General features: G+C 33.0%; 1 protein-coding gene across 2 annotated transcripts in view; it reads left to right on the top strand.

Moving 5' to 3' along the window:
• Positions 1-22,463, top strand: part of LOC112686573 — a 35,346-nt gene extending 12,883 nt beyond the window's left edge. The window contains exons 2-3 of one of the 2 annotated variants that reach the window (XM_025558926.1): positions 14,670-14,838; positions 21,138-22,463. In XM_025558926.1, the coding sequence (XP_025414711.1) occupies positions 21,141-22,322 (1,182 nt within the window). In that variant the 5' untranslated portion in view covers positions 14,670-14,838; positions 21,138-21,140 and the 3' untranslated portion in view covers positions 22,323-22,463. The remainder of the gene's footprint in view (positions 1-14,669; positions 14,839-21,137) is intronic. The other variant, XM_025558925.1, reaches the window with a different exon arrangement.
• The last annotated feature ends 3,429 nt before the right edge of the window (positions 22,464-25,892 follow it).

Below are 25,892 nucleotides of genomic sequence, written 5' to 3'. Positions count from 1 at the left end.
ACTATTAGAAGCTTGTGCAATAGCGATTTCAGTATCTAAATCAAGATTTTAAATAACTTCTTTAATTTAATTCCAATACAATAGTTTTAATACAAATAAAAACTATAGATATAGGTATGAAATTGTGAAATATTTACAAAATATGTAAATATTGGTGAAATATATATATTTACATCAAAATATGTGAAAACACGTAAAATAAAAATATGTTTTTACATAAAAATCCGAATCCTAGTAATAATATGCGGGTCCGCGGAATTAAGAGACCCGTTATTGTACCCGCTAGTTCGTTGTTGAACGTTCTTCAGACATATCCATAACATATAATTATATAATACATATGTGTAATAAAATATACTAACAGACTGAACAAACATCCCTAGGACGCGTAATATTCATCGATATTAAAAAGTAAACTGTAATAATACTGTTCATAAAGATACATACGTTTTTAATTCAATTGTAATGTGAAAACGAATTTATTTCATTGGTACCGTTGTGTTTGCATAATATTATTAATAAACGTTAAATCGTCAGTTGATTGCCAAACAATTGTTTTAAGTGTTTTTCTTAAAAATATAGCAAACTGACTGTATTAAGCAAGAGTTTGTAAGGTATTCTTAAGTAAGTAGATCATTTAAATATAATAATAATAATTACATATTGTAATGCGAATAATTTTTAAAATAATATTTTTAAATCCTTTATTTATTATTTATTCCCTTACAAAGTTTCAACATTATTACACGTAAACTTTACTATACCTGATTGTAAAATTAACAACTAAAAACAGTTTGTTTTGAAGTTAAGACTTAAACGTTTTGAATAATGCGTAGATATAGATGTAAATACTTGGATGACTTATATAAGTATAATTTAATAATAACAAGTGATTTTCAGTGAATCTCTCAACAACTTAATATGGGAGAGAGGACACGTAAATATATACGTGTTTATAGTTATAACTCCATACTTGCGAATGTCCTCATAATCCAAATATTAAATTAAATACGAAATACTGTGATTGTTTGAAATTAATAATTATTTTGCTGCGAAGAAAGGACATTTTTTTCTGTGAGAATACTGATGAGAATTCCCGTGGTACCTACGTGTCATTCATGTTACATAGTCATTATAATATTATGTCGAAAAAATAACAATAAAAAAATCTCAGGCTCCAAGGAGTACATAGTTTTGCCTACGTAACGCATACATGAAAAATCGTCGTTTCAACAAAATATTTAGGTCAAGGTAACATTCTTATTATAATAATTATACATCAAAACTATATTTTACAAATTAGGTACAGGTACCACCAACGGAATTACGAGGAAACTGCTGTTTAATTAACTGTATTATGCGTATGGTTGTTCGTCCGCCGAGGACAAGGGACAGCTACGAATAAATAAAGCTATAACTCCACTAGATGGAGTATACTAGCATTGTAAGCATAGAGAAATACGACACATATTTTATGTTTAGGTATAAATATATAATTCATTTGATTCACGTAAACGTCTGTGACTCACATAAATCTTTATAACATATACATGTTACGGGTAATGTTAACTTACTGTTGACGTACGATTGAAACAGAATATTAAAAAAAAAAAAAATTAAATAAAGAGGTATAAAATTATAATTTAAATATTTGAACCTGATAATACTGATAATACACGGCTAAAAATTAGCACGTATATTCCATGATCTTTGAAAATTGGTTTCATTGCCGCTCTGTTACTATATGACTTAGGTGCAGGTATATACAATGTGATTTTTTAAGTATTCTCATTATGATGGGCTTAAAAATAATGATTTAATTTAAATTTTTCAAAAATTTACACAATCTACTTATGTATATTTTTTAACGGACAGATATTTTTTTTATATCATATTTTGCCGAAATCTAATTAAATAAGATTAGTAGGATATGAATAAATGTACAATTTAAGCTTGTAATAGTGAGATAAACATGCTCAAAAATCGGTTTGTAAATGTAACCAATCGGATTACTCCGATGGTCTGTGTCAAAGTATAATGTTAACAAAATAAAATAGATAAGTTTTGAACAATCCTCCTACGTAAGTATAATATGCATGATATAATAGGATAAAATAAATTACTCTGTATTTGTATAACAACATATTTTATGTGGTTTTTTCTTTTCGTGGCGGCTCTTTAGTTTTGAAAAGTCGAATGAAGTATATGTAAATTTTGGTGGATTGAAATCTTGCCCGATCCGTCTCTGATCGCGTCGGTCACTGCGTCTTATTATAATGCCGCTGATATCATTCAACAGTGTACAATGTCGAGTGCATACATAGTAGTATATTAATATGACTACTCCGTGTGAAACAAACGCAGTGAGAAAATACATCACGGCCGGAGTAAAAGTCTTACGCACGGATGAAGTCAAAACGCGTCATAATCATACGGATATATTAAAAGTACACCCTATATTGTACCATTATTATACAACATATACTGCGGCGGAGACAATAAATTTTAAAATTTAAATGATCCCCATAACTAAAGGGTTATGAGATGTTCCTCACCGTGATGTGTATTCTTTTTTTCCTTCTCTCTCACTCCCTCTCTCCCACTATCACACTTTTTGTCTGTATGCGTTTCCGTTGAATAGGGTAGTTGCGGGCACCACGACCATCGTCAATTGTTTAATTTAACGAGCCGTGGAAATTGACTCTTTTCAAACGGTCTGCCATGTTGACGCACCACAAAAAGTAAAAACGAACGTTCGACTGGTCAACACAATATATATATATGTTCGTATACTACATAATAAAATATTCGTTCACACACGCACACACACACACACACACACACACATACATACACACACAGCACACCACAAATAATGCCTTTCTCGAAATTTCAAGATACGGATTTATGCGTAAGTGTGTGTGTGTGTGTGTGTGTGTGTGTGTGTGTACGCAATATGCTTAAAAATGACATTGAAAACGACAATAGTTTTTAGTACACGGCTCATTTGTCCGTGTAACAACGAATCGCTGCCACATTCGTTTCGTAAAAACGACAACAGTGACGGCAGTGATTCTATCAGACAAATTATTTGTTATTATTACTATTACCGCGAAGTACAATTGACCAGTTTCGTGGCGAGAACCATGTATTTATACCTATATATTACTATATAGTACTGTGTAATGGACATTTTATTGCGTGTAATGACTTAATAAATATAGGTCTCGTCAGCTTCGATTAATTTTTTTTTCTTCATTTTTCTTAACCGAAATGTAATGAAAATACAATTTTGTATCTCCGCGTACCGTCCGTATTTCGTGGGATGCGTTCGTACGCGACGGCAACTAGTCGATAAAATGTCAACCGATATCGGTTCGTACATAATATAATTGTTCGATGATCGAGATTGGAGAATATATGTAAAAATGTGTACATTGAAAATGTTCGTGGTCTCCAACTTTCCGGCATACATAGATTCACGGTGATGGAAACATGCACCCGTGTGTCTACGTGCCAAGACAAAGCTGTTTAGTGCATTACGTTTCACCGTCTTAATAAACATATATTATCATATTTATATATTCCGTTTAGTAGTAGTATAAATTTGTAGTCCATTATTTATCGTTATCAAGAACTTTTATAGCATAAAAACAATTATCACGGTTCGCATAACATTCTATGATCGCTATCATCTAAATGATACCATAATATAAATATTGCGTTTCCCCCAGTGCAACTCAAATTATTATTTTTAAATTCAAGATTTTTTTATTTCTCCAGCACAATTAAATATAATATATATGTTATACGTTATATTATAATGTACATAAGAACGTGAAATGTATACGCACATTACAAATGCATCATAAATATAATAATTGATTATGACAATTTTATATGTCAAAGAAAACATAAGATGATTCGCGCAAGTCGTATAAATAATATATTACATATATATACAACATTAGGTATATTCTTATGTGTAAATATGAAGCCGATGAGAGAAGGCTTGACGTTCGCGTTCGCGCGAGAACGACGCGAAACAAATGTTAAAATTATACTAATGTACGTATTCGGTTATTACACTCGTCGGACATTCTTATATGTGATAATTTTAATATAAATTTACATTCTGACCTTGTCGATTACGAATTACGACGTTTTGATAGCATGGAAAAACAAACAAACATGTAGACGATAAATTCATCATTGATTTTCTACGTACGTGTGCAGTTTATACGGATACAGCAACATTACGCGTGTGTACGAACATGTTAAACATTGTATATGTGTATAAAGTTCAAACGTTCCCGCTAAACTGACTATGTACACTATATTCGAACAGTGGAAAACTTTTACAAACTTTCAAGGCATATATGTATATTACTTGTAAGTAGTATGTCCTATACATCCGTAATATATTACCGGAGTAATACAATTAGAGCACATCAGCAACTAATAACACGTTGGTTCTAAGCGAAACATAATAATATATCGACACGACTATACATAGATAATATACATTCAAGTCCGAATTTGGTAACCACGAGACAAGTAAAAACTCTCTCTGAAATGGATTCCAGCGTCAAAAATATAAAACAATTTTGCATACAACAATTTCTACATTGATATATTTTATTAGTCCGTACAATATGAAACATTAATATTTATTTCACATACATTTCAGGTATTTGCGCGTCAAACTTTTTCTTAGGACTTTTTCATTTTTGACTTTTTGTCACATACGTACATTATAGGCGATCAACAGATACTGCTACACCAGGGGTTCCCAACCCGTGGTACGTGGAAGACTTGTAGGTGGTACGCGAAAATATATTTTAGTATAATTATTTTTATTACTATTTGCATTCAATATTATTTAGTTTAGTTTATTTGATATTATCTAATTTTATAAATATCGATGACATTTGGTTGCTTGTAATCGTAGCAATTTATTTTTATTATTATTTATTTAGCTTGATATTGATGTTCTTGTACAAAATAAACAACAACAACAAATATCACATTAAATTTACAAAAGATAATTGTAATTTAAATATTAAGATTTAACTAAAAATTGGGATTTTTTTTACTTTCATTTATTTCAAATAATAAAAAATGTTAATAAATTAATGAATAATAAAAATATACGTCAAAAAAATATTGACTCCTAATTAAGTTTTAGAATTAAAGTGGTACGCGCATTGATGATAAAAGTGTCTGATGGTACTCGATGATAAAAAGGTTGGAAACCCCTGTGCTACACAATGGTGATTTTTATAATTTTTTCTGGAGAGGCATCCATTGGTATTATCTTATAATTTATTAAGACGTTTATTAAGAAGTTTAACCTATTAATCATTTATTACTTAAAATTTAGTTTTTATAATTAAATTTCTTATATTTTGTAATTTAATTCTCATAAACGAAAAAGCATAACTATATAATTTTAAAACCGAGAGTCCCGAAAAAATAATATATCACGGTCTAAGCTCGAGATCTAGGAGGATCCAGACTTCTTGGACCCTCCCCCGTAAAACCACCACTACTGCTACAAATTAACTTTAAAGTTGTCTACAGATTTGAATAAAGGCGTAGGTAAATATTATTTATGGGAGAAGGTGTAGGTATATTAAGATAATTACTATTATTATTATTACTCATCCGAATCGTTCTCATTTCTCGATATAATTTTCGTAAGAACTATATTGTACCATACATCTGTGGGTACATTGAATATTTGACAAAATCTCAGGATTATCTACAGAACAAAATAAATTATGGACTTCTTTTAGCCATACGATAGAGTTTGATCTTCAGATTTTTTATGCAAGTTAAATTAAAATTATTTTTTCTAGTCATTTATAAAAGGACGATTATGGTTACTAATTTTAATTAATATATAATATTATAAATATAATAATAATGTTATCAAATCAATAATGCGATAATGAAGCATTCATTCAATGTAGGTAACAAAAATGTTTTTCTGATGGTTCAAAAACTTTTCTTAAAATTTATATACTTCTTATAAATACTGGTTCAAAAGAAAGACTATATTTGTGACATTAAAGTATTTAAAAACATATTATCCTAAAAATACTTAATACCGAAAAGCAGATTAAATGGTTTAACATGCAAGAAAATTAAAGTTACAAAAGAATAAATATTCTAAATTAATTATCATAGCCAAAACCTGATGATTAAACATTAAATTAGATTAATGATTTGGTTTTATATATTAAACTTTTAATAAAATGACCTAATTTTTTTTTTAATTACAAATATCTACCATTATGTATAAATACATAAGCATAGCATTTAATTTCCGAAAATGTTTAATTAAAAACGATTTTAATACGATATAATATTTTATTAGACTACTACACATTTCCTATTGTTCTGTACTAGGAAAAAATATAAATAATTAAACATTATAGTATGATGTATTGTGGTACATGCGCAGTGAAACCTACATTTCGAGACGAACTATGAATGTATAATACGGAAACCCACCTTGGATGAAAATTTCCATTTCGATGTCGTAACAAATTAAACTGTAGTTATTTGTACACCAAATAAAATTGGAAATTCGTCTAAAATGAAAATAAATGGTAGTAAATGAACTACATCGTTGATCTCACAATACACTCCCTTGCGATTTTGTCTTAAACTTTGGCAAATTAATCCCTTTTGGAGCAGCAAAAAAATAGCACGCAAACGCAAACCTTTTGCGCCAAATATACCCCCCAATGGTAATATAATGACCAGTGGTAATACATCTCAATAATATGAAATTGATTCTACAATTCATCATCGAAAAAATAGGTATTTATTATATAGAAACTCAAACAATCAAAATGTCCAACTGTACGTGATAATTATATTACAATAGCAAATGTATGTACGAGAACATCGTAAGTTGTATACATTTTTTGTAAAAATAATTGAGAGAAACCACATTGCAATATAAAAACGTATAGTTAAACGCGAAAACATTATATAGTAAACTAAGAAAATGATAAAACGTAATCATCGTACGCTGAATTTCTATATTTCTCTATGGTTTTGAAAGTTTGAAATTTATTTTTTTTTTTACAATTTTTGAAACTCAAATCGATAACGCGAACGGTTGATTTCCGGGCATGTCCGGATTGATTATACATTTTATAACACGACCGTTGACCGACGAATATCGCGTAGTCGTCGTGCACTCGCACTTGGCAATAGGTTAATATATACGGCGTTCACGCATATAATTATGAAACAGACGCGGTTCGCGGTTTCGAACTCGGGTAAACGTCCGTGTATCCCGCCGCGCGGAACAATATGCCCGTCCGCGCACATGATATAAAAACAATTGCCCTTTTTCGCGCTCTCCTATAACGGTGCATAATTAACGAACGATGTGCACGTGTCGGTCCACATCAGGTGTAACTCTATTCACGTACATCATCGGATCGAAAGTAGTCTTGGCGACCACTTCAGCAGGTGTAGTCAGATGATTATTTACAGGAACTCGAGTATTCTATAATATGGCTGACCGTATCTATTGCGTATCCGGTGAAACACCGATCATGTATTTTCCCCAATGTTCTTAACGGCAATATCATACAAGGCCACTACTACTACATCCAATATGTTTTTATTTCGTACGCATAAAAAATATGTTCTTATGGAAATATCAACAGAAAGAGAAAATTCGAAGAAAGAAACCTTCCATCCTCCGGTACAAGAAGTGGGGACACTTCTTCAAACTTTAAAGAGTGTTCTATAAAAACGCGGATTTTCGTGTAAAAACATATTTTTAACAAATGTATGAACAACTATGAAAGTAATATTTATCAACGAATCATTGTACCAAAAATATGTAAACAAAATTGTATTTTATACTTATGTGCATATTTTGATGTTAAGTGAATACATCCACATATATTATCATATTTTAGCATATTTCACTAATTAAAATATGTGTATTTCCACGAATTAAAAAATTATTTACATTTTAATTGCTGCTACAAGATGCCTCACGAATGATTTATAATATTTTGTTTCCACCACGGACTTAATGCACGGGCAACAAAACTAGACTGGTGACCATCGTACATCTGGTGGCAAATTGGTTTACTTCGACGGCACGGCGGCTTACATGAAAACGACTAATGTTATGTTAGTATTAACCAATTGTTACTAATTACTTCTGTACTTTTTCTGTAATAAAAACTATCATTCTATCATCAAAGTGATACAATTGAAAAGATGAATACTAATTTATTTTAACAAAAGATTATAATTTGATTCATTATTTTTATATGTGGTATTTCGTATAGAATTTTAACATTAAAAAAAAATTATATTTATTAATTATTATTTTAATAATGTTACTAATTATTATTTTATTTATTTTTTTTTTGCATATTAGTACATATTTTGATGTTAAAAATATATATTCATAAAGGAGCATATTTTTACTCGTTTTACTAATATTTTTCAAGTACATTACAAGGATATATTTACATTTTTAAAAGAATATAAGCATCATGTTTTGGTTATTTTAAGATAATATAAATCCACGTTCTAATTATAACTCTCGATTAGAAACTACCACGCAACACAGGTCTGCATTGTCAAAAAAATATCGCATTTTCGACAAAGGCGTATTTGAGAGGGGGGGGGCGAAGGGAGTATTTGTCCCCACCCATTAGCTCGTATTTTTTTTAATATAATACATTGATTTATTTAAAAAAAATGTAATGTATAAATAATTAAGAATATAAATTACTAGTCTATCATTATAATATAATAATAAATTCAAGAATATATCAATTTGATTACTGGTATCAAATTTTGTTTATCTTCTTATATCATAAAATTTTTGGTTGTGAAGCAAATAGTGGTATTATCTTCCACGGATATTGCTACGGTTATAGACATTTACAACCATAATCGAGATATTTATCAGATAATATAATTTAAAGTAACACTTTTTTTATCACATATTTACTAGTTAGTCATTTTTTGGTGCATTTATGCATACTGTATATTTTTGTATTTATTAAAGCTATATAAGTCCTTAATAATTGTACTCTCCTATTTTTTTTTTACAATATAATATCTGGTACTTTTTGTTGTGCATAGGTATTTAGTCATTTTTTTGTGCACAAATGCATGCATATTTGTGTATTTTATAGAGCTAGAAGCCTCCAATCCAAATATTAATCATAATAACTGACAATATATGTTTCCATATTCTTTAACTTGCAAATATTGGCCAAAAATAAATTTTTGTAAATTAAAAACATGGTTAAGATCAAGAATAGGCCAACATAGACTAACAGGTTTAGCTTTGCTGTATGTGCATAAAAATATTATTGTATCCATTGATGAAACAATCAATAAATTTGCCAAAATAAAAAAAAGAAATTATGTATTTGTTATTTGAATACTTACCAACCTTATGTTTTACACTTAGACATTTTTTAAATTAAGTTACCTATCTTAATTGTTTTTTTAAAGTTTTTAAAAAATAATTAATAGGTACTAAGATTATTTGTTGTTTTTTATACAGGATTCAGACTGAAGATACAATTTTAATATAAGAACTATTTATGTTGTTATTATTAATACTTATTTTATATGCAGTAGGTTTTAAATATATTTATTTAATAAATATTTAATTCAATTTGGCACATGTATTTTTATTTACTCACTGGAATGTGCAATAGGAACATGAGCTGTAGGTAATGAACGAAGGGCGTACCCAGGAATTTTTTATGGGGGGGGAATCCAACATTTTTATTTTATCTATTTTCTAATCATAATTATAGTTAAATTCAATACCAACTAATTACTGTTAATAACTATAGTAATAGTCACAATAGTTATACACATATCACACATATTCTGCCCAAAGGTTTACTATAATAGGTAGGTACTATAATTTGAAATCAATTTTTGTTGTAAAAATGTTATAAAAAAATACATTATTTAATTAACAATAATAAATAATATTAAAAAACAGTACAAATTAAACATGGTTTAATAAAATATGGTTTATACATTATAGGTATATTATATAATCTATAAACTTTATTTATGGAAGATAATAGGAAATTAAAATATGCGATATATATTTTACTATTAAGCCATTGAGTATGTAGACATTTCAATGGGGGGTCCGGACCCGAAAACCCCCCCCTTGAGTATGCTCCTGTAATGAACTGTAAACGGTGTATCTCAAAAAATTTGTAACATGATTGCGCCCCGATCCCTTTTTACCTAATAAAATCACAACACAATTGCGTACCAAATTATGTGTATATACTATGTATAATAATTTTTGTACAACATAAAATAATGTAAACAATACATACTTTATATAATTTCCATAAATATGCACTAAAACTATTAATTCACAAAATGCACTTTTTCAAATCGAAATGAAAAGTTGATTTAACTAATGATAGTTATAATAATAATATCGACTAATGGCTATCAGTTAAGAAAAAAAAACAATTTTTAATAAAAAATATTTCAACTATTGACCATGACAGTATATATATTTATCATACATGTAATTTAGAAAAAAACAATTTTTAACCAAGCCAACGATGATAATTAGTTGACAATCCTAAGCCTGTAGTAAATGGGAAGAAAAATTGTGAATTAATAGGTAATAAGTTTGAGCGTATGTATATGAAAATGATATGTAGAAAGTATGTATTTTTCTGATAGTCATTAGTCGATATTATTATTATAACTATCATTAGCTCAATCAATTTTTTATTTCGATTTAAAAAAGTGCATTTTGTGAATTAATAATTATTTTATATTATTCATAAATTATTATACATAGTATTTAAATATATTATTATTTGGTTCGCAATGGTGTTGTGATTTTATCAGATAAAAAGGGATCGGGGCGCAATCGTGGTGTAATTAGTCGGGTCAAAAAAGAAAAAATTGCACAAATGTGATACAGCCAACTGTAAATTATTTTTAAGTTTGTATTGAAGAAAAATTAGTTTCGCCCCCTCCCTCCATGACCTCATATTCAAATACGCCCTTGGTTTTCGAAAAGAAAAAAATTAATCTCTTTGAGAAATGTATGTAAATAAAATTCTACAAGTATATCTACATATTGTTATTCGAAAACCGGTTAGGTTAGATACGGTTTTCATGAGCAGCGTACGGAAGGGATGAAAACGTTTTCGCGCGTAATAGTGAGAAAACATCAACATCAACACTGTAGAACATGATGGTCACTCGTGTAGTTCAATTGTTCCGCAGTGGACACAGACCGATCGTGTCGAAACAATCATCCTGCGCGTTATTGCTATTGCATTACGATCATAGGCGCAATTGGAGTAAACTTTTTGAGGGGTCTTCAGCTCCTCCCATATATTTTTCAATCATTGTCTCAGAGAAACTTTTTTTTCATCCTTCACCCTTTATAAAAAAATGTGCTTATTGAAAGGCAAGTAAAACTTAAAAATAAAAATAAATTCCATTTTTTTCAGTAGTAATCACATATTTTTTTTTTATTTATCAATATAATAATATAAAGTTCTGCATGGTTTTTGGGGGGGCTTTGAATGATTTCAAGGAGGCTTATTCCCTCCATCCCCCTCTCCCTAATTGCGCCTATGATTATGATACGCACATAATGCACGTTCGTTCTTACGTCTACGTCCCGACCGATTTCAAAGCCTTTCCGTCGTATAAACACCTTCGTTTACGTTTTATTACCGTACCCGGACGCACGTTATAACCTACACGTAATATATAACCCATGCGTAGTACCGTCGACCAGGTTTACGCTAACGCGTTATTATCTTAATAACACTCGGGCTACGCGCGTGGTGTCAAACGGACACTTTATTATAATAAATACATACTTATAGAAATGTGGCTTACACACGCACGAGCACACCCGTTCGGTAACGCCTGGTGCGGCAAATCGGCGTTGAGTTAGGTTTCGGCGAGGCGCGCGTTGTTATACGTTTACACGCTCGCGGGGCACCGGGTATTCGGTAATTTTAGACCGTCTCGACCCCACCTCGTATGCGAACACGTGTTCGTGTTCGAAATTTCAAACATGGATTTGACAACATAGACCGGTCATCGAGAAATACCGAACGCGGGTGTACTACCGTTTTCGGTCGGGTTTTCAGTGCGATTATTATTGATCGTACGTAATGAATTGAGGAGATTGCAAAATGGATTGCAAGATTATGATGCGACAAGGATTTTGAAAACTGATTTAAATTCCTCATAAAGTCTTCTTTGGATCTACTTTCCAACATTTTTAATTTTGTCTCCCTAAATTTCACGAAATAGGTAGGATTAATCAAATTGGAAACATAAAAATTAATTTTTGTGTATGTTAAGTAAAAAATTTTAAAAACGTGAGAACGTCGATCTAAAGAAGACTTTACAACGAATTAAAATCGGTTTTAAAAATCCTTATCACTTTCATAGATATAAATCATGGTTTGCAATACTTTTTACAAACGATGAGGAAACAAACGGAATAGACGCATATCAGTAGAACGGAGACTGATCAACAAATAATTCTACACCACTACATTCGTTGTACGTGGAAATTTGCGCGCGTATACGATATGGTTGCGAGCGAACGGCGCGTGGAAAACAGTTTTTTTTCATTGTTTTCGCATATATTTCCATGTCGTTATGTTACGGACACGTTTAGTGCTTAAATGCGAAAGATTTTGTTGCGCAACACATTTGCAGCGTCAAAAACCGAATGTGTTGGACACAAATAGCGTTCGATATTATTATTACCGTGTCGAATGCAAAATATTACTTTTGAAATCGCGCCGGTCGGAAAATAACGAAAACGCTGACGGCGTTCGGTATAATATTGAATCCGTTGCGCGGTGTAATAGAGCAGATTTCAACAACGACGTAGCAAATCAGGAGCGAACTGACAGGGTGGGTAGGTGGCCATAGCCCACCCAGGCCCTTCAAAAATGTTATGTTTGGTTCTCAAGCTATAATTAAAGCTAATTGTAACTCATGTAACACTAGTCAGTTGTTCGCTAATTTACAAAACTTATACTCACCTGTGCTTTCAGGGCCTCAGTTCGCCCCGGTGGCAGATATAAAAATGTATATATATCGTAAACATGGCAAATACAATGCGATGACGGCGTATTAAAAATACCATTTGAAAAGCGCAGCGTTACTGGATCTTGCTTCACAGAGCATATTTTAACATACAAAGCACTAGTGCACCTCAGTGATAATTGAATGCTACCCAGTAGTGGTGGGTGATCGTGCCAATAACAAACAACACTTTCTCATAACGACCGTAGTGACAGAAGTTAATTTTCTCTGCAGAAGAACACCACGTCTATGAACTACGGCGGTAGACAATTTTATTAAAGTGAAAATTACTTAAAGTATGTTCTGTCGCTTCATCTTTTCCGTCTGCAGCGCGTGTACGAGTACATCCAGTGGCGTGTGCAGGAATTTGGTATGGGAGGAGGGGATGTCATAAATAAAAATGTATTATTTTCAATCTTTATTCTTTATTATTATACAAAAAAAAATGCAACCAAGGCGGAAATTCATCTTTCTGGCTATTACACTAAATTCTTCAATTATTTGTTCTGTAGATAATGGAATGTTCCGATATATGTTCATTAACACCCGTGACTGCTCCAACGTATTTCTTAAATATGTTTTTAAACGTATAAGACTAGAAATAAACCCATGGGGGGTATATCCCCTATCGTCCCTGCGCACATCAAAACACTCGGCGGCGCCGGACACGTGTTTTATGGGGCACTCCGTCCCTGTAGTTCGTAACCTTGCGGCGGTTGAATTTGCTGTACGTAAACATCGTGCGGCCGGTCATTATTTTGCTCCGACTCAAATGGACAGTAACCGATTCCGTACACTTCGTCGCCCCGCCGAGTACGAGCCGCGGCGCCACTGATAAACACTCGGTCGTCGTTAAACAGACGAGACAAACAATGCTCTCGACGCGTACAATAATAAATCTCGACGCGTCCGTGTGCACCGCCGTCGACGTCCCCACACCGTCTTGTTCGACCGGGATGCTGAGTGCGCGTTGACGGAATGGATATTGGTTTCGTCGCGAACGTGTGCGGCGCGGCGAAAATAATGCCATGCAACGAGTACGGTATAAAATACGTGTCATACGCGTGTACAACACCACTATAACACGTACTGCGAGAAGAAATGACGGTACGAATTTGGTTTTTACGATCGTGGTATAGGTTGAATTATTACACTATACATAACACTGTATTAGAGCGTAAAATTGTGCGCACCAAAACGACACTTTGTGTGCAGCACTAAATTTTAATATGGTGTGCACTTTACGAAATTTGAAATCGTGTGGTAAAATTGTATAAGAAATATTATAATTGTTGATGAATCGTCGTATAGATAAAATATTGTTTTGTAATTCATCGCTGCGGTGTCAATGGTGATTTAGCTTTTTATTTCTTTTTTATTTGAGATGACCTGATAATATAGTAATAATAATAAGGTTAAGGTGATGTTGTATGTGTTAACTTATAAATTTGGATTCGATATTTAAAGTTAAAAGCGCTGTATCGCGTACAGTTTACTAAAAATAAAAATATAATATGTTGAAATATTTTTGATTGCAGGGCCGGACGGCCTGGCGAGTTACTGAGCAAAACTCGGTGGGCCGCGACAATTTTTGGCCTTTTAAGTTGTAAAAGGCCACTAACAGAATATACTGATAGTTTAAAGTTGAAGATTAGTGCACCAATTTAAATATGCGATTAAAAAAATTTGGACAAGGGCCGCCAGTTAGTAAGTGAGCCGATAACATACAGAAAACTCGGTGGGCCGAATTTGTCCAATCCGGCCTTGTTTGATTGTATTGTTCTAGTACAACATTCGATTTCCTTTTTTCTTCTCCGTCCATTCAAATAATAATAGCATTTTTATTATTTAAATCTGTATATGTAATATTTTACATCATTAATTATTACTTTATAAAAAAATATATTATTCATGTTCCATTAGCTTCTCAAACATTTATTTGGCATGTACCGAGTAGTACGAAAAATTAAAAATTGTAGGCTCTGTTATCTGTACCACGCACTTGGTTTCGTGAATACTTTTTATACATACACGCGGAAGACCACAATTATATTATGGTGTTCGTCCGATTATGTTACTTATGCCTACGTATCATTTTTCCGCGACCGAAACTAAATAATTCCGTTTCTTTTTCTTCTTTTATCTCTTCCGATCTCCTCGCCGCGTTTGAATCACGTACGCAATAATACACAGGTAGGTTTATTATACAACTTCGTCTGCGCAGGGCACAACGCTCATTTTACGTATAAATTATCTTACAACGCCGCACGTTCGTCGACGATGTTAAACGTAGTTTATACGTAGATTTTGGAGTAATAGTTTAAGAAAGAAACAATATATAATTTAATTTTCACTTGTAACTTTTAATGCCTATTTAATATAGAAACCTTCTGTATTGTAAACATTAACCAGCGACATGAAGTCGTAATCAACGTCTACCTTACTTCTAATTTTTGTTCTACTCGTATTCAAATCAGTAGAGAGCCCTGAAGTATATGATGTCGTATTAATATAGCAAGTACATAAAAAATATATATAGATACGAATATTAATATTTTGAGTATAGGTATGTTTGATAAAATGCAGTACTTGTTGGTCTCAAGAGCGGATACAGAGGTCTTAAACGAAGAAGGGGACGATATATACATAAATTAATAAAATAAATTAATAGGAATAGCTAGGCATAGGAATTGTCTTATTATTAGTCCATATTAAAATTAGTTATGTATAGAAATCAGTCATACTGATGAATGGTGATGGGTGTTATTGTTTTAGAATACACCTAATTTTAATTTTTAATGAAAAACTTAATTGAAATCAATACCTACTAAACCGTATTAAGTAAGAAGAACCTATAGTAAGAATTAAGTATTCTGGAAACACTACTCTACTGCATTATCTAAATTGTATATAATATACAGCGAATGATGAACTATCATAAACTAAACATTATATTATAATATGTGTGTATGTGTGCTTTTGTGGCAGCCCATAAGCAGAAAACGTTAAGAAAATAATGATCATTCTGAAAAAAAAGATCGAGAAATATCCCGTATGTAAATACGCACGTACAGCTATATACGACTTACATTTAATATGTATCTATATGGCTGTATATTTATATATATATAAACATGTGGTAGTGTGTAATTTATTTTTTGTTAACGTACAATAAACGACATTATATTATTATTATTATTATTATTAAGTTCGGTTTAGTTTAAGCTATTGTTTCGTCGGGAGAAAACGCAAGTATTTCGGGAGCGCGCGAATAACAAAAAGCAAAAAAAAAAAAATCAAAATAAATTACTTCTCAACACGATATTACACTAGTTGCTGCTGCCAGCTAATTACCGATAGGTCTTTCGAATTCTTTTTTAGCGCGTAGAAACTAGAAAGTACATTAGAGTATACATTAATGGGTATATTATACTTTATGTAATACGCGCGCTATTATGTTGTACGGACGCAGAAACAATATCACATTTAAACGCTATGTATACTGTGCGCGCGAGAAAAATGTCCCCTCCCCTCACACTCAAATGTCTTTCCGACCGATATCCACCGGAAAATCGACATGACACACCATCACGACGGGTATATTTGCAATGGTTAATGAAGTGTTGTTTTCCCGTAAGAGAAAAATAACACTGTTTAACGAAATAATGTTATACACAATAAGTGCAAGCCTGGTTTTAAGAAAGAGAAAGAAAAAAGAATGGAAAAGAGTTTGGATACAATCATTTGAAGACCGAAAATTGAATTATCTTCTTGAAACATCACAAAAATGTAGGTTTTATTATACGCGCGTATATGCCGCATAAGTCGCCAACACGTTTTTACCCCGTGGTCATCATATAATAATCGTTATTATTATTGTTCACGCCGGAGCCGCCGTGAAAAAAAAAACGTTCGCTTTCACTGCTGCCGCCTCAGCGTTACGTCGAACACAACCGATGACAAAGAAAAACATTTCTGATGGAAAAAAATTAAATAAAAAATTAAAGTTTTGAAAATCGTGAAATCGACCGCATACTTTCCACCACGGGCAATGGAAATAATATCTTCGAAAAACAATTATTGTTTTAGGTATACCAAACGAAATCGAAGGATCTCGCGCGGGGATTAAGTCACGTTTCAACACGCATTTGATGTATACATTGTGTTCCAATTTTTTTTTTCCCCCGTTCAAAACATAACATTATAATGAACGCATGCACTGTTATACAGAAACCTATTGGTGTCGATAAACGTATTCATTATTTTTTTCCGAGACATTTTGGTAGAGAGAAAAAAAAGAAGATCAAACGTGTCCACCATCAATTGTGTTTTAGACACATAGGTACCATTCGACGTCCGTTAAAACGATAATTCCCCATCATGATTGAACACAGGCACTACTCTTTCGATTTACGCAGCAGCTACATTGTGTTCGGTTTCACCAGTACCAGCTAATAGGTTATTTAAATTGTTGCCGCGTATACTATTATAATGTGCAATATAGGTCGTAGTGGCGTGTACGGCGAAGACCACAACAACGCAAACATTAACGACAACGAATGTACTTGATAATAATACATGTTACAGAATCCGCATGCAGATAATAGTGTATGACTGACATTACAAAACCACCGAAAACTAACCGCGGGATGTACTGCAGGAGTCGAAAAAAAAAAAGAGATATGAAAACTAATCGTAATCAATTTTTTTTTCAATCAGAAATCTTTCCCCGGATTCTATTAACTTCTTAGTAAAAAAACGGTTCCGGAAACGGAAACCGTATTAATATTCCGTACGGTAAAATATGCAAGACAAAAGAACGAATAAAACACGTAGGTACGGCCTCACCGGAAACTACAAAAACACAACGGCCGAATGTTACTGACGCGGAAACGCATTCGCGTTTAGGGCATATGTAATCCGTACAGTGGTGGATTCAAGGGAGGGGCACAGGGGCACATGCCCCCCATGTTAATTTTCTATCGACAATATTTTTATGTTACTACGAGTATCGTTTAAATGAAAAATACCTACAATAAATAAGAATGATACCTACTGCCTATTAATATAATAATTATTTAAATTTAAACTGAACAGATATGTTTGTTAAAAAACATAAATGAAGACTTCAACTCGACTTATAAGACTATAAAGTATGAAAAGCTATAAAGATATTTTTATTTATTAGTGACTACATACATGAATAATAACTTGCCTATAGGTATAAATTATTATCTTGGTGTGTGATATTATGTAATTTACATTATATTAAATATATTACGAATTTTGTTTAAAAAATAAGAGTATATACTATTAATTATGATCAAAGAATCATTATACAATTTATATGTGCCCCCCCCCCCCAATCAAAATATTCTAGATCCGTCCCTGAATCCGTATAATCTATACATTTTCGTGATCACACGCAAAATTCGTTAATCGATCACCACACGAAGAAATGTCTTGCCGTTGGAAGGCGAACGGGGGATGGGGTGGTTCTCTGCTGAATTACAACGTACTGCGCTGTTATGAGAGTATTGGATTCGCAGTTGGTTTATCAATATTCGACGCATACCGGCCTCGCCATAGCCGTTACCGGATTAAGTATTCTTTCATGGTACGACTTCGAGGTGAAAACAAGCTAATAATTTGTGGTTTAAACGTTCAGGGAAAACAGTTGTGTTTATGTTTGGAAAAAATTGTTTGTGCAATATTTAATTCATTATTACACTACACACGGTGATATCTGATATCCAGTGGCGTACACAGAAAATATTTTCGGGAGGGGCTACTATGGACAGAGTTAAATTACCACTGCTATCTAAGAATTACTAATAAGACACAGTAGGTACTTATCTACATTTCATTTACAGAATGTCCCAAAATGATTTGACATTAGACGCAAATTCTAAATAAGTATAAAGCACCATTAAAATATAACATACGTTTAAAATGATTTTTAAGTTTTTTAAAATATTTCGGGCGGGGGGGGGGTTGCTGTACATAAGCAAGTGTTGGTAACAATCGTCTTTGAATACAAAATTCTGCATCAGTTAGATATTTTTCGTGGATTGTAGGTATCGATTGTATTTTTCGCCATACACATTGACTTAAGTGAAAGTGGCAACCACGAGAAATTATATTGGGAAAATTTTCCTTAAATGCCAATATCGCACTTTGTTCAAAGTCAGTCATAATAGTTTTAGGATTTAATGGTATATGCGATTTTAGTGTTTTGATTAAATAAGAATATGTTGCAGTACTTTTATCAGGTAATAATGCAAAAACTACAGGTATTACAGTATTATATTTCAATACGTGAATTGTGTATATTTGTGTGAATATAGAAGGAGCGCTCTTAAATGTACCGTCGGCAAACCAATGTTCAGATGCAGACATTAACTTTAACCCTTCACTTGTACAAAATATTAAAATTCTATTTTTTGTAGGACCGTTAATTTCGTAATTATTAAACAACAAAAACTTACTTCCATTGTTTGTTTATTTATATATGTCTGGTATTTCTCCTAAATCTTTCAAAGTTAGTGGATTAGGTGGAGAGCGTTGATTACGTTGCCTAGTTCGCTGAAAAATTCTTTTAAGATTTGATACACTAGTGAGATTGCCTTGAATTACATTTGATGACGCCGTTATTACAATATCACTAATAATTTTACTTGGATTGTGTTAAAGCACTTTTTTTCATTACTTCAGTTAATATTTTGACTTCGATTTTAGCTGGATTAGGGACATGTTTGAATGAAGAATCTTTAATAACCAAATCATTTCTAATGTTAATTTTACCACGACATTTTTCAACTTTTGCACATCTCCAATATGAAACTTCGCAGTTTTCACAATCCTTCCGATACAAAAAACCCATTGTATTTTACGAGTGGTTTATTTTTTTGTGAATTTTTGTGAAATTAAATATTCGATATTTTTAAACAACATGAATTTAAAGTAAGTGAAACTGTATAATATACGAAGTATGCAACTGCAATACTGAGCGGTTAAACATACACTGTCGTTGTCGAATATTGTGCTTATATCTAATCGACCAATTTTATTAGGTATTATATCTGGTCCGACCAGATAATAATATTGGATAACCCAGCTATAAAACTAATTGTCATTATCTGCATCTTTATAACGTAATACTATTACTACAGATAAATAATAAGAGTAATAATTTTAAAATAATATACTTTAGCTGTTTTGAACATTCGCTATTATGGCTTTTAGCTATTTTATACTTAGCTATTTTGCCGTCGCTACTTTGATATTCGTTTTTTTTGGATTCGCGGTTATGACGGGTTACCGGAATACACACCTATGATTAAAAATGTTAAAAATCCGTTACCGACGTAAACATTCGTGTCCGATGGAACGCAATTGCAGCGACGCAGCGGAGGCGACATATAATATACGAGTATATTTTATTTAAGTATGTTATTCAAATCGCAGAGACTTTAATTATTACACGCGATTGACTACTTCAGGTCCGAATTACAGGTTATATGCACAACTGTGTATTATTGGGGTTCGTTTTTTCGGTTACTGTTCGAAACTTATATAATAATAACAAGACGAATCGCTTCACTCGTACGTATTATTCGGGTAGTAGTAATTACGCGCGTTCGAATGATCCTCGATGTAGATAGCGTAGTAGGAACCGATCACTTCAACGTCTGAGAACTATTCGAATCCACGCAATTTAAATTGGATCGCCAAACGTTGAGATTATAGGTTTACGGAAAACATTTAGCTGACATGTGTTTTGATTCGAAAACATTTTTAAAAAAAAATACCTACTACATACAATCGTTGAGTATGCGACGTCATGTGACATAATTATTTGTGTTATTGTAGCGACATCAAAAATATTACGCGCGTTTCGACAAATATCCCGGAATTTTTTTTATTTTTCGCTAATTTTAATTCATGACGCGCGACGGTACGAACTGCATAGTGTTATATAATTTGTGTTGTCCATCTTGTCGCAGGAGATGACGACCGCCGAGAGGATTCCCATATGGCTACATGAGAAAAAACTTTGGATCAGCGATGCGGACAGGCGTACAACGTGTGCCGACGTGGTGGCCACGTTGACGGGCCACGGCAGTGACTACGCGGTGGCTGTTGACGGGTGCGGTGCGCGCGCCGGAAGCACCATGGTGGCCGACCCTGGCGTCCGGGTGCTGAAGATCTGGCAGAGCCTGCGGCCGGACCAGAAGCTGTGCTTGCAGAGGACGACGAGTGGAAGCGGCGGCGCATCAGTGGGATGGCATGACGAGGACGACGCGGGATCCGAAATGAGCGGTTACCGGGGGGCGCAGAGAAAGCGCCGCCGGGAGGTGGTCAAGTACGCGTCGAGGACGGTTCACCCAAAGCGGCTGAGCAACACGCAGGCGGCCGAGGAGCTGCTGAAGCTCATACTAGAGCAGAGCGACACGATCCGGGCGCAGCTGAAAAAGCTGCAAGACCGGGACAAGAAGATCGAGAAGATCGAGACGGAGACGCATAAGACGCGATCGGACGCGTTGGGCTCGAACTACTTGCTGGACGCGTACCTAGGCGACGGGGGTGGCGGTGGTGATAGTGGTGGTGGTGGCCGAAATGGTGGCGGCAGCGGCGGTGGTGACGATAAGGAAGAAAAGGACAGCGGCATCACGGAAGGCGCGAGTATGGAGAACGAGGACGACGATGACGATGACGAAGGTAGCGGCGACATGATGGCCGCGCAAACAGACACGTTACCGTCGTCTCCGTCATCGTCCACCCTCGAGGCCATCGGCTACCTGGAGAGAATCGTCAAGATCAACAAAAAGCTGTACGAGCACGAGGAGCGCATGATCCGCTTATACGTGAACGTAGAACGGTGCCGGGACCGGGACCAGCTGCTCGACGAGTTGAGGAAGGCCGAGGTCGAATTGGCCGACACCGAGCGCATGTACCGGGAGAACGCGTTACTCATAAGGAACACGGATACGGAGCTGCGGTCGCGGCTGGGCTTCATCGAGCAGCTGCAATACGAGGCAGCCATCGTGGACAGCGAAAACGAGTACCTGATGGGCTTCATCGAGTACGGTCGGCAGCAGAGTTTGATCGAAAACCACAAGCAACAGCAGCACCAGCACCACCACCACCACCAGGCGGCCACTTGTCGGGTGTTGGACACGTTGGTCTGAAGCGCGGCTTTAGGTGTGGGAGAATAGTTCTTTATTTTTTCACTCTTACCTTGTATATTCCAAACGATTGTGTTATTTATCTTTAAGTTATTATTACTATGTACCTATGTTGGTTTTAAATAAATATCATTTTTACCTATATGTGACCCTATATTGTCCAGTATGCACGTTTACAGCAATAATAATGATAATAATATTTATTGGCCAAAAAATAGAAATACAATTTCAGTAGGATACAATGATTATATATTTAACATGGTTTGATGACCCATCTCACCACTGAAGATAACCTCTTATCTGTGATGACGGAATACTATTAAGAGCTAAGTAGGTTATATATTTATAAATTTTATAATATTTTAGATATTTCGTAAAAAAACCACGTCATATTTGACTATAATTCAAAAACATAAATAGATATACCTATAAAACTAATTATTAATTAGAACTATAGTAATTAAAGCATAAATTGCAATAAATAAATATAATATAAAGAAGTACATCAAAAATAAAAATAGATATATCAATAGATAAATAGACTATATTATATAGGTACACTGGTATATTACATAGGGTATAGGTCACTAATATTATTTGACAACGATAATTTAATAGAGTGTTTATATATTTTAAAAGACGCACTGTTAATAATTTGCAGCAGAATATCGTTTAATAATCTCAAACCCACTTACGAAAAATATTAGATGTGAAAGACTAGATTTCAATATATAACAGTAGGTATTTCTAAGTTGTTTTTTTTAACATGTGTTATAGTATCTAGGTTTAAACTCGATTAAATTAAATTTGTATATGTAATATAGGGCATTTCTGTAGAATAATTGTTGCGTCGTAAAATCTTTAAATTCAGTAAACAGATCTTTAGTGGGATATGTTTTTCGTTTACTTAAAATTATTTTAATTATGCTTTTTTTGAGCTTTGAATATTTTATTGCTTCCTATAATACCTAAGCCACCCCAGGCGGCTATTCCATATTGTATAATAGATTGTGCCATGACAAAGTTATTAAACGTAGAGACTGATTATTTAGGAATTTTCTTGCGTTAATAAACAGATAGTGCATTTTCCGTCTGCTTTGCGTAAATTACTTTTAGAAATTGAAGATTGATAGTTATTCGACGAGATATATTTTTGATCAATATTATTTCCTAACCATGATTCGACTGTAATAATGATATGGCTCTTATTCTTAGCTGCTGCATTTAGACAATCTAGTTTAGATATGTGATTAGCAATACTTTTAATATAAGTAAATAGTATGTTCAAATTGGTATCATTATTATAAAGTTGTTTGTTAATCTCATTAAGCGAACTAATTGTTGTATTTTTATGAATAATTATTCAATTAATTAACTAGTTACGTGATTGCTTAATTCGTACAGAATATTCCTGTAGAGATAATAAATAATCTAGCATTATTTTACATTTACCCAGAAGTGTCCAATAACGAAAGGATATTTTGTTTATAATTGTTCGTTTAATTCGTTAAAAATAAAATAAATCAATACTTAATTTTACTTTTATATGAGATTCGCAGAGAATCAAAGAATATATTTGTACTATTTTTTGTTTGTGTCTGTGTATACCATAGAATATTATTACCACAGATTATATGAATATTATATAAATATATCTGTGATATTACTTTATGGTGTATACAATAAGATAACTCCTGGGGCGTAATTTGGGGGGGGAAGAATATGGCTCTACTCTAAGACTACCACTCTAAGAAATTGTAAAAAGTCGGTCATTCTTTGTCCGATGATCAAATGCTAAAAATCGGTAAATCGTAATTTTATTTACTATTTTTTACTTAGATATCAGATAATATTATCTTTAAAATACACGTTCATGGTGTATTAAAAGTTGGGAAACACTGGCTCTTCTTCAGTTTATGACAATCATTACTACGCGAACCTTAAAAATATTATTTTTCGTAAATTATATATTTCTATATATGTGATCTTTATAAAACAGTTTTCGTGATATCGATACCATAAAAATTGAGCTCATACAGGCGCGTACTGGCCCACTGGGATACCGGGAAAATCTCGGTAGTCACTCTCAAAAATTATAAGACCTGGGTGCCTTACCAAATAGGTACCTGTAGCTTCAGTTAAATTCAGTAATTTTATTATTTTTAGCAATTAGAATACAATATTGATGGATAGTCGACTTTTTAATTTAGTACCCAGGGGGGAAATGAATAAAACATGCAATTTCTTGAATAGTTTAATTGATTTGCTTTTGATAAATATGCCTGTTACCATTATTTCGATTATTCTATTTGATTATTCCCATCACTAGTTGTAATATCACCAGCAGAATCGCTGATTCTGAATCTGTAAGTTATGTAGCTGAAGTTCAGCCGAAAATAATACCTGTATCCTCTCGGGAATACAGTAAATTTAAATATATTGTAATTTCTTTAGACATATTTCCAATTTTGTTTTTTCCAACCTGCTTGATGCATTAACCGTTTTTTATAACTAAAAAAAAGTTTAATGTATATATTTCACTAATGAATATTACATATACCGTAATAAATGAACGGAGAATGAATAGCCAGTATATAGAAAAAGATGTTAGCTCACCTACCTTTTTACCAAATATTGAATATCAGGAGCTTCGTCAATGAATTTTTTATATCGGTTGAAGTCAAAACTTTGCAATTTTTATTTTTAATCCACTCGATTTTCTCTTAAAAAAAACTTGTGATTTTAAATAAATACCAACGTTAATATTATGTTTCATATTTTTCATGCTTTTAAGCATTAAATAAATAGACCATAGAGTTGACGGTTTAATTTCTGTAGATAATTTTATTAAATTTGTAAGAATCACATTTTTTGACAACGATTTCGTTTCATTTATTTTTTCTCAATTTTAAAAGTTTTTCATAAGCCATTATATACCTTTCTTTTGATTTTTCAGGCAATAGATTTAGTGAAGCAGCATTTGCCATTTTAACCATGTATGGTAAAGTTAATGGTTCACTACAACTACTGTACTGATTATCATTTTTCGTATTTATGCTTGTTTGCGCGCTTCGCAGTCAAACCACCCCTGGTTCGATTGTGTGACGTACTCACGCCGTTTGCAATAAAAAAGAACACTTATATTATATAGATTATAATTAATTATACGATAATTATAATTAATGAAATTATAACAAATGCCGGAATAAACGGGCCAAAAGCGCACAGTATATTAACAAAAAAAGTAATAATAAATATGATAAATCTTAAAATAACAATAAAATTACATATACTCCAAATGCGTTGTAATAATATAACAAGACAAATCGTATAAAAATAAATATATTATTTTCAACAAATATAACGGAACATACCTTGGACGGTCTGGCGTTCGAGTGGTTATGCCCACGCGACCGTGTTCAAACGTGCGACGAACGCCATAACCGCAGAAGAATCGGTTGATCAGCGGAATCGGTCTCAATTTACAATAACTGGCTTCTCCGCACACGACGATAACCGAAAGAAAATTTCGCGGACACGGGTCAGCTACTGTTCGAACAGTTGTCGCACACA

This window comes from Sipha flava, unplaced genomic scaffold (genome assembly GCF_003268045.1).
Source record: "Sipha flava isolate LNK unplaced genomic scaffold, YSA_version1 315_pilon_pilon, whole genome shotgun sequence".
NCBI classification, from domain to species: Eukaryota; Metazoa; Arthropoda; class Insecta; order Hemiptera; family Aphididae; genus Sipha; species Sipha flava.
The sequence above is the reverse complement of the archived record's forward strand: the minus strand, read 5'-3'. Positions and strand labels throughout refer to the sequence as shown.